Source organism: Lepidothrix coronata, unplaced genomic scaffold (genome assembly GCF_001604755.1).
Source record: "Lepidothrix coronata isolate B3197 unplaced genomic scaffold, Lepidothrix_coronata-1.0 Scaffold25, whole genome shotgun sequence".
NCBI classification, from domain to species: Eukaryota; Metazoa; Chordata; class Aves; order Passeriformes; family Pipridae; genus Lepidothrix; species Lepidothrix coronata.
This window is the reverse complement of record NW_016690205.1, coordinates 2,536,852-2,553,971: the sequence shown is the minus strand read 5'-3', so window position 1 is coordinate 2,553,971 and position 17,120 is coordinate 2,536,852. Positions and strand designations below refer to the sequence as shown.

Sequence of the window (17,120 nt, the reverse complement as noted above, 5' to 3'; positions counted from 1 at the left end):
TGGCTGAGCCCTGGGCTTGACCAAGAACCAAGAGTGCAAGCTGGATCATATGCTAGCTGGGAAACCAGGGAAGTAAATGAGTCTGTCAAGTCCTAACTAGCATTTAATGACAAATTTAATTTGGCAAGACTATATAGTTCAGTATTTTGTCAAGCTTGCTGAGGCTTGTATATTCTGTATATGGATCTTGACCAACTGCTATATTTTCATAGGATCCTGCATCCAAGAGCTTCTAATGAAAACATACAAAACTTAAATCAAACTTTGTTTCACCGTGTGATTTTTAGAACACAGTACTTAAAAAGGATTATGTCAAGAAAAATAAAAACTATAATCTGTGATGGCTCTACCCTTATCCTGGCTGTCAGCAGTGCAACTCTTCAAACCATTAGTTTCTGCAAATGAATGTGGAATCAATTAACATAATTTAAGCCATTCATTGAGCTTTAAGCCTGGATCATAGATGTAGGGTAAAATTTTACTCTTTTCAGGCTTGTTATGGACTTAAGGGGCTTCTATAAATGTTACTTCATCAGCACCAGAAAACACAAAAGCTGATCTGAGAGTTTTCTGCAGCCTGTGCAGGGGCTCCCACCTCCCCCAGAATGATGGCCCATCTTCCCAGAGAAAAGGTCCATGGAAGTTGAATTTGGCTTCCCTTACTGAAAGAAGCTGCACAGCACTGATTACGGGCTGCATGGTGTTACAGGTCAGTCATTCCCAAATACTGCCATAAAATCATTCTCTAACACTACCACAAGGGCATTTTAAAGAAAGCTTCAAGTGGTAAGAAGGGAATATACTCAATATTCTTCAGTTCTTCCATGCAGCTGAATGGAAGCTGCCAATGAAGACAGGGACCCCTCCCCAGCCTGCAGATTTCACAACCTGAACCTGCCCAGAGATTCCCTCTGCTGCCTGCTCTGGAAGCTCTCCAAACTGTTGCTTCTATTTCTATCCTGCTTGGTTTGTATCAAGCCCCACAAAATAACTAGTAAGCAATTTACAGTGCAAGTTGATTTTTTTGGATAAGGGGGAAATGTTCTGCAGGCACAGCTGTGAGTCTGAAGTACAACATTGGAACTGGGGTCATTTATTTGTTTTGAACGGGTGTCCTTTCTAATCAGCCCCACAAAGCAGTGCCCCTGTGACAATCCAAGCACATTCAGTCATTGATAACTTGCTTTGCTGATAAAACAACCAAGCTGTGACATAACTTAGACCTGCTGAGACTGGCTTTTCCCCAGGCCAGGTTGCTTCCCACGGCTCGCCCTGGGATTGTCAAAATGCTCAATGAGAAATACTAACGAGGTGATTCTGGAGCATGTGCAAAGTGACTGCTGATCTCCTCAGGCCTGGATATCCAAGCCTGTCATTGCCACAGGGCTCTGTCTTAAAGGTGGGAAAATGAATGGATGTAATGCAGATGCAGCTGTAAATGCAGATGGCAGGTTACTTAAAACTAAGCCAGTGAGGATCAGATCTTCCATCCATAGGCCCATCTGACTTTTCTGGTCAACTACCATCCCTTTTTTCCCTTTCCAAAATCCTTTTAAAATAAGATTTGTGGATTCTATGCATTAACATCTATTTAACAAATGTTTCAATCTATAATGTAAAAGGTTTGACATAAAGGGATGGAATTTTTTTTAACTCTGACACATATAGCAGGTTTCTAACCCATCTCTTGGCCTGTGTAAAGGGAAAAACGTCTCCTCCTAGGTAATGAGCAGCTTGATCCTGAATAGCTGAACCATGAGGGAAAAGTTCAAGCTATAAGCACTCTGTTTTTTTGATAAGATCAGATTTTGTAGGAAATATCGGCTTTATAATAGATAGGAGCATGCCTGCCATTGTCATCCTGTCGATAAGATTGTTATTTTCTTCCTGAAGACTTTTTTAAAGGCAGTTAATTGCAAAACAGTTTCCAAATCACTGCGGTGATATAAACCCCGCTCAATAATAAAATCCAGAAATAACTGAAATGGCCATGGACTTACATGTTGACAACAGGTTTCAATATCATGTCATCAATGTTTAAAAAAAATAACATAACCAAACCCTTGCTAATCTCAAACTAGTGAAGCATTATTTTGATCTAATTAGTTCTCCTAGCGGGTAGGACTAAAAGTGACTTGAACTCCCCTAAGATCTATAAGAGTTTTGGGTTACCTGAGGCCATATTGTACCTAGAACTGTTCAGTGTTGTGTTTTGCAGCCTGAAGGAAACCTTACTGTGCACGAAAGGACGAAACACCGCAGCCAGTTCTCACTTGAGAACATTGTTGAACATCTGCATAGTGACCAGCCAGCTCATTTTATCTCTGAAATTCTGCATGGGAAAAACACATTCTTGTTGCTACATGGCAACTTAAAAAACAACAAGCAATCCCTTCTGAAACAAACCCTTAGAACTATTTCTGAGAAAAAAAAGAACAACAGTGGAAGAGAGCCACATTTAAAAACTCCAGCATTTGCAAATAGTTATTACAGTCTGTAATGTTGTAACATGCTTTTAAAATGGCTATTTTAGGACATGCACATTTAACAATCAGTCTCTTGGTCTTAGAAAGATACTGACTAACTAGACATCATCCTGCAGACATACTATATAGGGTATGTGGATTGTAAAACAAGTTATACAAGAGATCATAAAACTATAGAACCTCAAAGGAGACACTGTTTTTTAATGGTACAGAGAAAAAATTCTTTTATTTTGAAAGACACTCCCTTTGCCTTTCTGTAATGTCTAAAACATAATTAGTAAACAGTTTTGAGTCTAGACATTTTTAAATTTAAAGAACTAATGAAAAATTACTTACCCAATTTTCCTCTGGACTGAAAATGAAAATGCACCACTCTGTCCCTGATTTATATAACCTTCTGCACTCCTTCCCTCCTGGCTGGTGTGTGGATCCCCTTTCTCCCTGGATCACATGAAAGTGTTCTATTAATGTGAATTGGCTGATGTTTGAGAACACTATGCTGGGTAGCTATGAGGTGTAAGGAATCTGACCCAGGGAGCTGCGGGGCTATGACACATCAGTTCTTCACAGGAATTCTCACTTGCTGGATGGGAAGAACACGAGACAGATCCTGTACACTGGGTGCAGCATGTTGTCACTGTTGTGGTTGTTGGTGGTGGTGTATGGTTTGCTTAAGGCAGTGAGACAAGTTCCACGTTATACCAATGTAAGTGGAATTTTTTCACTGCCTGACTATGACTACCAAGTATCAGGCTGTCTGTCTCACCTGACTCAGTAAGCAAAGGTTGGGAAAATGAATCAGTTTAGCAGGTGACAAACGTATATAAACACAGCATGGCTAAAATTGACAGCTGCCTTAAGAAAGACACTGCAAGTCAGCACTGCTCCACATATTTCCTAAGGAATGCTTTGCTGGAGTTCAGAATAAACATTCAAAGTCTAGGAATGCTCGTAGGTTACCTGGCAGGAGGGAGAGAAGGAAACTCTTCGGCCTCCATCCCATTCTTCATCCTTTTGCCTGTGTTCAGTTTTCTCTTGCCCACGTGGCCAGAAAAGAGGGAATGCAGCTTGTCTCTTCCCAGGATGGATAAGATGGAACTTTCAGCACACTTGTTTGGATGTAGTGGTTGAAGTTACAGTGTTACATGTGTGAGTCTTTCAGGAAAAAACCCATTCCACTTCAGTATAGACTCGTCTCAACTATAAACACCCAAAGCACACGTCACTGGAATAGGAAACTCACACCAATCACAGAATTTTCTTTTAAGTAGAGCATGTTTTCAGTTCCGTGGTACTTTTGGAAAATCCTCCCTTGGAATACACTATTTCAGAGAGGAAAAAATATTTCTTTCATCATAGGTTGTGAGTTACAGGCCTTGAAACACATGTAATAAAAATATATCCACATCAGCACAAGATATAAAAAAATGATTGCTGTGATAAGATTAAACCTGACACAGAAGTGCTTAGGTTTAAGTCAGTTGTTTGCATGGTGTTGGCAATGTCTAACAGGTGATAATTTCTAGAGATTGACATAAAGGAAAGTGAATTTATGAATTGTCTGTGAATACAGAAATTATTAGCATATTAAAATTTCAATGTCCAAAAAATTGCCATGCAGTTATGCAAAATATGGGCACAACTCTTTAGAGCACTAATTGGCTCTTTGCTTTTGCAAAAATCTGACATTGTTCTGCATTTGCTTTGTTCCTTCATTCAAAATGTACTGGATGGGCCACCAAGGATGCAGCTGTCTGGTTATTCTCCACTCTGAGGCATCATTGCTTTATGTATATATTTCCTGCTCCTTCTTGCAAATATTTATTTTATTTTATTTTATTTTATTTTATTTTATTTTATTTTATTTTATTTTATTTTTCTAAATTGCTGTTTGATTGTAGGGAAAAAGTAGAAGGTTTTTGGCATTTCAGTGCCCAGCAGCATGACTTCCACGTGTTGTTGTAGCAACCTGGTGTCAGTTTTTCACTTAATGAAACCTTCCAAGTCCTTAAAAAGAACTAGTCTCTGGTGCCAATCAGGGTTTGATCCTGCCCGGGTTTTTCTCCTTGACACCCCACCAGATTGGGCCCCAGCTTTTTTCACAATTCTATTAATAATTGTTCTTTCATATTCCTCTGAAAATACCTCCTTAGACTTGTACAATGTCTACTGTGATGTGATGGGCTTTACCCTAATCCACACTGCTGACAGAATATCTGATTTTTACCTCCCACATGATTATCTGTAAGTACAAAAATGGAAGTTTCTGCAAGAACCAAGTACAAAAACTTAAACTTCCACATTGCTAAAACAAATTTTTTAATTTAGCTACACTCATTAAAAATATTTTTCCCCATCTGTGTTTGCTTGCAGAGCTGGCAGATGAATGCCAAGTACCTTGGATGTTTTGTTTCTGATGTTTTCAATTAGTCCAGGCCCCATTTTGGATCACTGGGATTAACTTTATGTCAGGAACAGCCATCACTGGGCAACAAGTCCAGTGTTGCCATGGTTTTAGACAGCCAATTTCTTGTTTTATCTCTTCATCCTGAATAGTAGCATTTTTTTTGGTGTATTCCAGGGAAATGCAAAACATTTATGCTTCAAAATCATAAGCAATACTCCTGGGCAGTGACTAAACTGTCTCATTTAAAGACATGTCTTTTTTCATTAATGCCTAGGAATATCTGCTAGCAAATCAGGGATTTCATACCAGGAGATCGGTTTCCAGAAGTGGACAAATGGTTAGATCTGATATTAAATTGAATAGTGGTAGATCCACTATTTTAAGGGCTCTAGATGAGAGCATCAGCATGCTGGACAACTCCCAAGCTGAGATGCACTGCGAACCCCACTGGTAATTCACTCCTCAGCACCCTAAAAAGACACATTATTGCTCTGTATTTGGTGACAATGGAGACTGGCTTTTGCTTGCTGAAATACAGTATCTGTATACAACGTGAGGAATTTGAATTCAGTTGGAGATCCTCTGCTAAATGCCAGAAACTCTACATTCATTTCTGAACTCTGAGAGGAGCAAAGGAGGGAACGGTGAAATCTGCACACAGTGATCTCTGCTAATAAATCTGAAACATTTATTTCAAGATTCCTCTTTGTGAGTCTTCTCATTTCAATGAGAATAAGGTTGTATGTATATGCATGGATGAAAATTGAGTGAACATCAGACATAAAAAAAATCTTGGTGAGTAAAGACAACTTGAAAATCTTACAATGAACTGAATGTAGGCCATTTTCTTCACTTACTGTTTCTCACTGTTGACAATAACAAATGACATAGATACACAATAATAGCCAGGACAGCAGAAATCTGATCATCTGGACAAGCAGAACTGGAAGTGCTGGGTGTTTGGTTGGACTGGATGATGTTGATGGTCTCTTCCAACCCTGACGATTCTACAACTAGATGGTCTTTAGGGTCCCTTCCCACCCAAACCATCCTATGACTCCATCATTTATTTCATTTGCTAGAGCTCAGACCCCTGCTCAAGGACTAAGGCAGGCATTTCTATGGACATATATATATAGATAGATAGATAGATAGATAGATATAGATAGATAGATAGATATAGATAGATAGATAGATATAGATAGATATAGATAGATAGATAGATATAGATAGATAGATAAGATAGATAGATAAGATAGATAGATAGATAGATGATTGATAGATAGATAGGTCGATAGATCGATAGATAGATCGATAGATCGATCGATAGATCGATAGATCGATAGATCGATAGATAGATAGATAGATGTACTACAGGCGCTCAGCGGCGCCTTCCCTCCCGTTTTCCCTCCCGTGCCGCTCGGACATGGCCTGTCCCGCTCTCCCGCTCCCGCAGCGCCCTCCGGAGGCGGCGGCGGCCCCGCGCCCGCTGCGAGGCGGCCCCGCCCGGCCCGGGGGAGTTCCCTCCCGTGCCGGAGCTCGCGCCCGTGCCGGGGATCGCAGCGCGGCTCGGTGCGAGCGGCGGTTCGCGGGCCGTTCTGTCGGTTCGTGCGGCGGTGAGAGCCCCGCAGCCGCCCGGGGAGCGAGTGAGAGCGGCCCGGCCCGGCCTGCTCGGGAGCGCGCCGCGCAGCACAGGCGCTCAGAGCCCGGCGCTCCGCGGCGGCCACGGCGGGGGGCACAGACCCCCCGGGCGGACCCTGCGGGCCGAGGTACGCAGGCTCGGCCATGCCCGTGAGGCGGGGCCGCCCCGGGAGCGGCCCGGGGAGCTCGGGCACGGCCCCGCGGCCCCGCGGCCCCGACATGGCGCAGGGCGGCGGCGATTGCTCCCCGGGCCGGGGCCGCCTCCCGCTGCCCTCCACCTCCCGGGACGGGCCGCCGGGCCTCCCGCGCTCGCCGTCCCCCGCCGAGGACACGGAGGAGGAGGCGAGCGAGTGTGTCCAGCGGCTGGAGATCGGCAACGGGGCCGACAACGAGCACAACAGGTCGATCCGCAGGCAGTACCGGGAGCTCATCTCCAGCGTGCACCGTAAGGCGGGCGGCGGGGCGGGAGCCGGGGCTGGCGGCCGTGAGGGCTCCGTGAGGGTCCTGCGGTTGGGGGGAACTCCGGGTTCCTTGGGCGGCTGATACTTTGGGTTCGTGCTCAGGTCGACATTCGCCTCCCGGGAGGCATTTGTATGGAATGACAGCATCATGGAGTGGTTGGAAGGGTCCTTAAAGCTCATCTTCTTTCACCCCCTGCCATGGGCAGGGACACCTTCCACTATTCCAGGTTGCTCCAAGCCCCGTCCAGCCTGGCCTTGGACACTTCTAGGGATGGGGCAGCCATCCCTGCTAGCATAAATTCAACCGTAAAAATCTTATGCCATTGAAGTAAATGGAAAATTGGTACTTCAGTCTTAGTTAATGCATAAGCATTAATAAAGATGGAGCCTGTATCATCCTGGAATTAATGTGTTATATATTCTGTATTTTCGTGTGTATGACAGGGAACGAAGCAGCCAATTTTGATTAGGTCGTGAGTATGTATTTGTATTGGGTTTGTGTGGCCAGGGTTTGGTAGCAGGGGGGCTGCGGATTTGAGAAGCTGCCAGAAACTTCCCCCCTGTCTGCAGAGCCAAGAGGGACCCCCCACTGGCCGAGGCTGAGCCCATCAGTGACCGCAGTAACACCTCTGTGGTAACATATTTGAGAAGGAAAAAAAGTAACTGTGCAAAAGTAATTGCGACCAGAGAAGAGAGCAGCGAGAACCTGTGAGAGGAGCAGCTGTGCAGACCCCCAGGGCGGTGCAGAAGGAGGGGCAGGAGGTGCTCCAGGTGCTGGAGCTGAGGCTCTCCCGCAGCCCGAGGTGCAGCCCATGGTGAGGCAGCTGTGCCCCTGCAGCCCAGGGAGGGCCACGGGGGAGCAGAGACCCGCCTGCAACACGGGCAGGGTCCTACACTGGAGCAGGGTCGTAGCAGGGACCCGCGGGCCCATGGAGACAGGAGTCTGTGCAGGGACAGAGCTGCTGCCTGTTCCTGAAGGACTGCACCCTGTGGAAAGGGACCCACAAACTGCTGAGGCAGTTTGTGAAGAGCTGTTCCCATGGGATGGACTCACGCTGGAGGAGTTGGTGGAGTGCTGTCTCCTGTGGGAGTAACCCCATGATGGAGTAGGGGTAGAAGGGCTCCTCTCTCTAAGGATGAACCAGTGGCAGAAACAACATGTGATGAACTGATTGTAACCTCCATTTCCCTCCTCTACCGCTGGAGGGGAGGAGGTAGAGAATCTGGAATAAAGTGAAGCCCGGGAATGAGGGGAGGGGGGGGAGGAAGGTGTTTTGAAGATCTGTTTTACTTCTCATTATCCTGCTCTGATATTATTGATAGTAAATTCCACTAATTTCCCCAAGTGGAGCCTGTTTTGCCCGTTACAGTAACTGCTGAGGGATCTCTCTCTGCCTTTATGTCGACCCATGAGCTTTTTGTTCTATTTTCTCTCCCCTGTCCAGCTGAGGAGGGGAGTGATAGAGCTTTGGTGGGCACCTGGCCTCCAGTCAGGGTCAAACAAGCGCAGTATTTCTCAATGCTTCTGTGTTTAAATAATTTAGGATTTCATGTGTGTCTTTTCTCCCCCAGAAAATCGTGAGGAGATGCTGAGTTCTAAAAGCAACAGATTGACAGAAGCTTTGGAAGAAGCCAATAAACTGTTTGAGAAAGGTAAAACGAATTCTGTGCTCTTTATTCAAGGTGTTTGGCCAAGTGTGAGACGATGATGCCTTATAAACAAGAGAGTTGAGGTCCAAGTACTTTATGAGAAATTCTATATAATTTAAAATAGATATGTTTAGTTGAAGATTGTTTAAGTTGATATGAGAAAATAAATATTCCTGTTTATTTGCACTTAGAAATACTCCTTGCTTTATTTTGACAATGTATAGAAGTAGTACCCATAAAAGATATCAGTGTAGAGGGGTTCATTTCACTTGGAGAAGTGGAAAACATGTTGATAAAAATGCGTTTATTCTTTGTCAGTGTCACTCTCTCCTATTCTTTCTCCTTTTTTTTTTAATGCAAATATTATTATAAGGATTAAGTAAGTGTGTTAGAGGTGGTTGTAATAAAATGATTTACAAAGCTCTAATGGCAGGATAGACCCTATGCTGAATTTCATGATTATATTTTAGACAATTTCACATTGTTAGCATAAAATCTTTTCTGTGACAGTTTGCCGTGCACGAGAGGCTGCGCTGGATGCCCAGTTTCTTGTCTTAGCATCCAATCTGGGGAAGGAGAAGGCCAATGAGTTACACTCTGAGATGACATCATTTGATGCAGCAACATTTGCGGAAGACTTGGTGAGTTCCAGCCTCTGAATTTGCCAACAGTTTTTTGCTGGAGGTTTGCCCTGTTTGTTACAGGATCATAAAACAAAATCCTCAGCTCATACATGGCAGCTCTGATGGAACTGAATGCTCTTCCTATGGATTTCTTTGATTAACTTTCTGTATCTGGTTAGTGTTTTTAATTGTTTTAAATTACGTATTAAGCATTTCCAATAGGGGAAAATCCAACTTAAAATGCAGAGACCCCCAAAAAAATTATTGCACTGCTGCTGCTTTATCACAGTTCAGTCAGTTCGTGCTCTTGAAGTCTTTGCACCTTTTTTTAAGTCACTCTTTTGTAGTTTCTCAGTAGCTAAGTTTCTTTATCCTGCCTACCATTTTCTGTGTTTTGGGATACAGTCCTTAAGGCCCTGTGTCACTGGCAGGACTTTGGATGACTTGAATGCTTTTAGATGTGACATGTTTGTCTTTTTGTCCTGTGGCTGGGTGGAAGAGTTGGTTCAGAATAGCTTTTAAGCAGGCTGTTGGGGTTTTTTCCTCCTTGAAAATTTTCCCTTATGTTACAGCAGATTAATAAGGAATCTGATTCTTTGGTCAGGTCTAGAGCTCTACAGTATAAAACCCCATCAAGTTCAGTTGTTTTGTTGAAGTTTTTCTTGGCTTAGTGTGGACTGGTGGATGCAGGAATAGGCCAAATAAGTTGTTCTGTGGTATTCCTGGGAATGTGTGGTGTTCAGAAATTGTGAGATATCTGAGCTCTCTGGTGCAATTTAAGTAATGCTCTGCTACTTCATATGTCATCGAAAATTTGTTGGAATCTAAGCAGTTTTATTTAACTGTGGCTCTTTTTTTTCTCAGCTTAACAGAAGTTATCTGTTTTCACAGTATGTTCAGGAAAGTCCTTATGCAGTGATGTTAAATATTAATCTATCAGGCAAACACCACAATACAATTTCATGGTTTCACCATGAATGTATCTCCTGGTTTAAGTGAATTTTCACTGCATCTTTTTTTATTTTGTAGCTGACCCTCATGGGTATAAATCGCATAGAAGTAGAAGAAAATGATAGTGAACCTGGTGGTTTTTTACCTCGTGATGCCTGGCAGAAAGTGGGAGAAGAAGCACTAAAGTACTTCAGAAGAGCCCCTACCTTTCACTATATGTAAGTTCCTTTAAGGAAATACTATATCCTGCAGCACAAGGTAATGCCCTTAATGGAGTCTTATCTTTAATGCCCTGGGCTTGAACAGAGTTTAATCTGAGGTCACAGCAGAGTGTCAGCAAGGACTTCTGTGTGATCTTTCTTCTTCTGGTACAGTGAACTCCTCATCTCCAAAATATTTAATAATATTTCTTGCTTTGGTTTTGGTTTGGCTACAGAATAATATCACTAGCCAAAGTATTCTTGAAATGCCATCAGAAGTGATCCTCTTTCCTCTGCAGCCAGAATCAGGAATACAGGAGCCTTTTTGGTTGGTTGTTTTTTTTTCTTTTTTCTTTCTGAGACAGTTCCAGAATGTCAGTCCAGGGAGGTCTGTATCTTTTACCTGATGATTGTATTAGTGTGAAGAGACTGACAGTTGTTCTTGTACATCTGTGTTGATGGATTGTCTCTTAGAGTCTTGCAGTGGATCTCCTGAGAAAAGTGTAAAGTAATGACTGATATCTAAAGATAAAGCTTCATCACATTCAGAGATTTCTGGAAAGAACCATCCCCAAGAGTTGCTCCCAATATATTGGCAGCCTCATACCAGAACATGTATAGATTTCTAAGCATGCAGTGTAAACCACATTTCCATGTATGTGTTCTTTGTATTTCTGTTAGGTTGGGATCTTTCAAGTCTGATCCTCCTGTAGCAAAGCAACGGATTGAGAGGCAGAAAAAGGCTTCAAAAGGAGAAGCAAAACAGATGATGCCTGCTCAGGTTTGTAAAGCGTTACCTTTATTAACCATTTATTCTGACATAGTTATTACTAGTGACTTCTAAATCTTTCTGTTCATGTTGGTTTGGATTTTGTAATTCCAAACTGTGTAGTACTTGTGACATCCCACCCTTGAGGGGAAGGGATCAGCCAAGATTCATAGATGCTTGTGCTGTCCTGGGTTGTGCTGTAACTCCAGGAGCCAAAACAAGGATGTTTGTCACAGAAAAGTGCTGCCCTACCTCCATATCGTTCTTTTTCCAGCCACATCCTGTTCTTTCTCACAGTGTGTTATTAGCACAGTCCTTGGTTGTTGCTACCAGCAATCCTTGTTTGGCTCCGTGGCCATCCAGCTGTGTTTGAACCATACACATCAGCCCTTTCTGGGCTTCTACAGTACCAAAGGACTCAGACTTCATTATTAGGCCTCTTGATTTGTTTGTGTGGACTGCAGTGTTTCACTGAGTGGAGGGAAATAGGATTTACAGACTAATTTCATGTTCAGAAATATGATTTACACACTGATTTTTCAAGTTCAAATGAGCTTACTTGCTCTTATGCCTGTTGCTTTAAAAGGAAACAAAAAAGAAGCTTCTTTACATGGGCGTGGTTTCCGTTTTTCTGTAAGAAGTGTCTGACAGGGTGTGGCATTTGCCCTGAAATGTGATTAACAGCAGTTAATTAGCTCACTTAACCACTGTTTTTTCTGCCTTCTGTTTCCCTCTTCTTTCTGTCATGCACTGGCAGAAAGGCAGAAGTCTGGGCATACTTAGAGACTTGACATCTGAAACTTTGAAAACATAAACCATGGTGTTTTAGGGAAGCTCAGGCTGTGATAATGCCAGGACATGGAGGCAAAAGCTTGATTATTGTTTTCTAAAATACTTAACAGTGATTGAAATAGTGATAGGAAGGATTCTGTTGCACTTTGTACTGGGAAGAAGAGGAGCTGGAGGGTTTTCGAGTTGCTTAAAAATGATCTATATTAACCTCACAGACTGTACCACAGTGTATCCCAATTCCATAGAGCTATTGAAGAGTAAGTGTAGCCCTTAATGGGTTCAAAACATACAAGCCATGGCCTTTCAGGTTGATATTTTAAGATGGGACCTAAACCCTAAAGCTCTTAGCAAGCTGTCTCATGTTTGCATAAGTGTGTTTGTAATAGTGCATGTTGGGAGAAAAATTCAGCTTTTATGTTCTGTGTTCATAAAAGACCCTGTAATACAACAGTGGTTATTTGAGGTGAATCTGTGTTTCTTTTTCACAGTTAAATCAAATGGAGGAGTCTCATGACGAAACTACAGAAAAAGAAGTAGAGAGGATCTTGGGAATACTGAACACTCTCTTTGAAAATGATCGTAAGTATGAGGAAATTGGGCATTAATTGGTGAAAATGAATATTTGCTGTTTTTTACAGTTAGGAGTGGTTAAACTGCCAAAATGAGGTGAAGTTTGCAAGCACAAATCTTCATGTGGAAGCACATATACCAACTATGGATTTGTTACGAACACTCATCAGGGGCTGTTTGACTGCAAAGTCAATGTGAATCCTCTCCCCCTGATTAGAGCCTGCCACTTTTTAGAAGGCAACCAAGTAATCACTGCTTATGGATCTGCATGGGGGAAAAGATGGAAGAAAATAATAAACTCTATGGAAGATTTGTTTCTTTTTGCAGGCAGCTGGGAATTCAGCATTGTAACTAAATTGACAAACATTCTGTTAGGTTTTGAAAGGAGTACTGTCTCTCTTAAGTTTGTTTTACACCTTTTAACTCTGTTTTAACAAAGCCATTTTTGCACCTCCAGCTGAAACACCTATTTCCTTCTTTGATTTTGTGATTGATCCAAACTCCTTTGCACGCACTGTGGAAAACATGTTTCATGTGTCCTTCCTTATCAGGGTAAGGCATGATATGTTCTTGAAATCTCACTTTAGATATTGGAATTATCTAGACATCCTGATTTGTTGTTTTTATGTCTTCAAGATCGAAAAATTAGGTTTCAAATATGAGGAATACTAATTTATTTTCTACAAACAGCCCGTGATATTTTGGTAATCAAATAAAAAAGAAAATAGAGTTGACAGACTGATTTTTTTTCTTAGATCTTTCTGCTGCAATCGATTTACCAACAAAACAATTGTGAAATTTTGCTGTCAATACGCTTTTCAGAAAAGATTCTGGCTCACATTTCAGATATAAGAAAGTAGTCACAGAGTATAGAAGAGTTATTGAGGTTGTAGAAGAGTATGTTAGTGCAGGGGTTTATATGCACTTCAAACTATATTTAGTTTGTCTAATAAATAAAATTAATTTTAAAAGACAAAAACTGACAAAGATATTCTGACTAAATTCAGGTTTATAATGAATAGTGATGTGATTTGGTTATGAAGGGTTACCTTCAAGTGTATTTAATGAATAATAATGATTTTAATAAAGCAAAACTTTTATAATCCAAGTTAGCCACTGTTCCATATGGGCTGCATTCTTCATTAATAAGTGCTATATTTAAATACTTTTGTCCTATTTGTTATGCCAAGGAAGATTCTTTATCAATATATGTACTAGTTTATGATTATGTATTAAGTAAAAACACGAAATCTCAGTGCATTACCCTAACTGGATAACTCTAACTTCTGAAACTTTAAATCCCACTGTATTTTAGGATGGTCTTGCAGAAATAAGGCTGGATGATGATAAATTGCCAATAATAGGTAAAATCTAGCTTTTAAAAGAGCCTAATTGTTTTTTGCTACATTACATGTTACACATTCACAAAGTTTCAGGTTTATTTTTAGCTGGGGACAGTGAATGTAATTGAAGGTATGAAGAGATTTATGAGGAGTTGAAAGGATTGAGTCTTTTCAAATATCAATATATGAAAAAAGACCATTATGATGGTTTATACAAATTAATTCTATTAAAATAAATCAAAGATTATTACCTTTCAAGTTACATTTTTGCTAAAGTATTTCTTGTGTGCAAGAAGTCTCCGTTGTCTCGCTTGAGTTGGGAACTGCTGCAGCTTCAAAACATTTGGAAAGGAAATTCCATGCTACACAAGGACTTTGGCTTTCATTCCCACAGGATATCAATGGGGTTAAGACTTTGGTGGGATTTCATAAGGAATGAAATACTTACATCTTTCTGGGACTCTGCAAAACATTAGTTCCTAAATATTGAAGAGGTGGGACGAAGGAAATCTCTTCAGCAGTGTATGGTACAGGCTGTTGAGAGAGAGAAAGTGGGGGGAACATGCAGAATTGATTTGATTTTTGTGGAGCTTTTGTGTTCCTGGTGGACACTAACTTTGCAAGTGTAAATACTGAAACTACTGTGTTTTGATCAGAGTCTACAAAATTCAGGAGAGTAGGGGAGGAAAACCGAGGACCTGGAGCACGGAAACAAGTTGTCATGTCTCTGACCCAGGAGGAATGGAAGGTACCATAGAGACCGTTTGATACTTTGGATTAGTTCTTTTTTCCTTAAATGTAGGAATGCATCTGAGAGCTGGGCTGTTGATGCTCTCAGGAGGAGAGGTGTTCCCATGTACATCATCACTGCATTTGACCTTACGGGTGCCAGAACAATCACAGATCTAATGGGTGTTTTTAACTGCAAGAAAAGTGAGAACTGGGATAGCAATTCCATCTTTGATCCCTGAGGTCTGGTCAGTTTTAAGCTGTGCACTGACTTGCCTTTACTATTTTATATGAGACCTGTGTAAATACAGAGTCTGTTTCTTCCCTTCCATATACTTACTTCTGGAGGGGAAGTTCTCCTCACTATTTTGCTGTTTGTAGTAAACCTCAGAAGACAAAAAGTAGTTTTGAGCTCATACAGCTCTTCTCCTTTGTCCCTCACTTGGAATATGCAGGAGAAACATAATAATCTGAAATGGTGCTTTAGTGTGAGAAATTTCATTATTAATTAATTAGTAATTAATTTAAAATAGTAATTAGTAATTAATTAGTAATTAAATTAAAATAGTTCAGCTCTTGTGACTGACTGATTGCTGTCATCTCTAACCAGGAGATCATAGAAGTATTTGAAATAAGAGAAGCCATGATTAGCCCTCCTTTTCAGAGCACTGAAGAGGAAATGGAGACAGAGTAATTTTCCAAGTAAGTTCTTTTAATAAATCAAACTCAGTAAGGATCCAGTGCATGAGTTCCTTATGCACCTGGAAGAACTGCAGGGAAACTACATGGCACTTAAAAATGTAGGACTGTAAGCAGGGTGACTGTAATATGTGGAACATTGCTGTGTTCTTGCTCTCTTCATGGAACAAAATGTAATCTAGTCTTGTATGCAGTAATTAACTGGGGGGAAAAAATCCTTTATTTTTACATTTCTTGGTCTGTTCAGTGCTAGACTTGAGTTAATTTTTGGAACTTCATACTTGGAATGCAATGTTGGGAAGAATCATAGCTTAGTTTTTCTGTCTGTTTTTTTAACTTAGTGGCAGCTGATGTTGTTAATACAAGGAGTCTGAAGAAGGACTTAGAGGGAACCAGACTGTCTTCTGTTCCTACTTCCCTAAAATTTTTTCAGTGATAGGACTGAATTCTTTTACTGTCACAGTTGTTTCTTAAGTTCCAAATTTTATTGCATATTGTCTTACTTTTTCTTTTTCTCTTCCCCTAGGTGCCTTATACTTCACAATGTTTTCCTCAAGAACTGTTTTATGTGTATATATTGTAAAATTAAATTCATTCGTATCGGAACATCTCAACACTATATAAGCTGCTTTGTTCAGAATCATGGAATGGTTTGGGTGGGAAGGGACCTTAAAGCTCACCTTGTTTCACCCCCTGCCATGGGGAGGGTCACCTTCCACTGTCCCAGGTTGCTCCAAGCCCTGTCCAACCTGGCCTTGGACACTTCCAGGGATGGGGCAGCCACAACTTCCCTGGGCAACCTGAAAAAAAGTTTAGACTTGTCACAGGGTTATTACTATATACTGGCTTAGTTTACTACTTTATATAAAGTTTACTGACACTCACCAGCTTTTATAACAGGGAAACACTGCCCCCCTTCCTTCCTCCCTTGTCTTTCCCCAGCAGCGGCAGCAGCAAGTAGAATTCACCTGGTTATCCATCCCTCTTGGGATAATCTTGCTATCCACGTGATTTTGGGTGTTGCAGGAGAAGTTGATAGTGTTCTCACTGTTCCAGAAATAAAGGTTTGAGTTTGGAAATTTGGTCCCAATTACAGATAGCAATTCCCCTTTCTGTTTTTCCAGACTCCACCTGTGTGTGGTGGGTAACTTAGGCAGGCCAGCTCTATGGAGCCACGATATTATTTTGTTAAATATTAATAAAGTCTAGCTCCCTTTCCAGAAGATGCTCTGTGGGGGAGCACTGCCTCTGGAGTTGCAGAAAAGTGAAAAGTAGATTGGTGTGCAAGGTTTTACGTTCTTTTTGAGTCCCTAGATTTGCACTTCAAACTATAGTTTGAATTTTAGAATTTTAATTAGTTAAAATTAATTTTCTAAAATTACAGTTTTAGAAAAGACAAAACCTGACAGTTATATTGTCTAAATTGAGGCTTACAGCGAATGGTGATTTTTTCTTCCATCCATTTATCCTGCTGAAGCAGCCGGGTACAGAGGGATCTGGCAAATTGTTGCGAGGGTGTTTGTGGGGGTGAGAAACCGGTCAGGTCGCGAGGGAAACACGGTTAGAGCATCCAAGCCGAGCCGAGCGCGCTGTTCTGTTGCAAACCCGGCCCTGAGGGGAGGCGTGGGCACGGCCCGGGCGGGGGCGCTGCGAGGCCGCCGGCGCCATGCCCGCCGCCGTGGTGGAGTACAAGGGCTGGAAGGAGGGGCGCGGCTGCGGCTACTGCGGCTCGGAGCGGGGCAAGGTGTCGGCGGGTGAGCGGGGCCGGGGCGCGGCGGGCGGGCCGGGCCCGGGGGTGT

The 17,120-nt window shown here is 41.9% G+C and overlaps 2 protein-coding genes and 1 long non-coding RNA gene across 6 annotated transcripts in view; 2 read left to right on the top strand and 1 right to left on the bottom strand.

Annotated features, from left to right (window-relative positions):
• Positions 1–6,798: 6,798 nt before the first annotated feature.
• NSMCE4A (NSE4 homolog A, SMC5-SMC6 complex component) lies at positions 6,799–15,945 on the top strand. Of its 2 annotated transcripts, none has more exons than XM_017809234.1 (11): positions 6,799–6,979; positions 8,568–8,648; positions 9,156–9,286; positions 10,298–10,437; positions 11,101–11,200; positions 12,469–12,559; positions 13,008–13,102; positions 13,866–13,914; positions 14,550–14,641; positions 15,233–15,324; positions 15,663–15,841. In XM_017809234.1, the coding sequence occupies exons 2-10, from the start codon at positions 8,582–8,584 to the stop codon at positions 15,314–15,316; spliced, it is 849 nt and encodes a 282-aa protein (XP_017664723.1). In that variant the 5' UTR covers positions 6,799–6,979; positions 8,568–8,581; the 3' UTR covers positions 15,317–15,324; positions 15,663–15,841. The 2 variants fall into 2 exon arrangements, with proteins under 2 accessions (XP_017664723.1, XP_017664722.1); XM_017809233.1 differs by lacking the exon at positions 15,663–15,841 and adding an exon at positions 15,848–15,945 and having other exon boundaries at positions 6,871–6,979.
• LOC108494554 lies at positions 10,754–16,954 on the bottom strand. Of its 2 annotated transcripts, none has more exons than XR_001873893.1 (4): positions 16,756–16,952; positions 16,002–16,368; positions 14,342–14,427; positions 10,754–10,911 (listed from the first exon to the last, which is right to left on the bottom strand). It is a non-coding gene; the product is annotated as an uncharacterized LOC108494554 (long non-coding RNA). The 2 variants fall into 2 exon arrangements; XR_001873894.1 differs by lacking the exon at positions 10,754–10,911 and adding an exon at positions 13,722–14,225 and having other exon boundaries at positions 16,756–16,954.
• The window catches only part of ATE1 (arginyltransferase 1), a 75,165-nt gene continuing 74,992 nt past the window's right edge, over positions 16,948–17,120 (top strand). The window contains exon 1 of one of the 2 annotated variants that reach the window (XM_017809232.1): positions 16,948–17,075. In XM_017809232.1, coding sequence (XP_017664721.1) covers positions 16,988–17,075 — 88 coding nt within the window. In that variant the 5' untranslated portion in view covers positions 16,948–16,987. The remainder of the gene's footprint in view (positions 17,076–17,120) is intronic. The other variant, XM_017809230.1, reaches the window with a different exon arrangement.

Coding starts and splice junctions, on each gene's coding strand:
- NSMCE4A (XM_017809233.1), top strand. CDS start 8,582: ATGCTGAGTTCTAAAAGCAACAGATTGACAGAAGCTTTGGAAGAAGCC. Junction 11,201..12,468: donor AACAGATGATGCCTGCTCAG/GTTTGTAAAGCG, acceptor TCTTTTTCACAG/TTAAATCAAATGGAGGAGTC. Junction 12,560..13,007: donor CACTCTCTTTGAAAATGATC/GTAAGTATGAGG, acceptor TTGCACCTCCAG/CTGAAACACCTATTTCCTTC.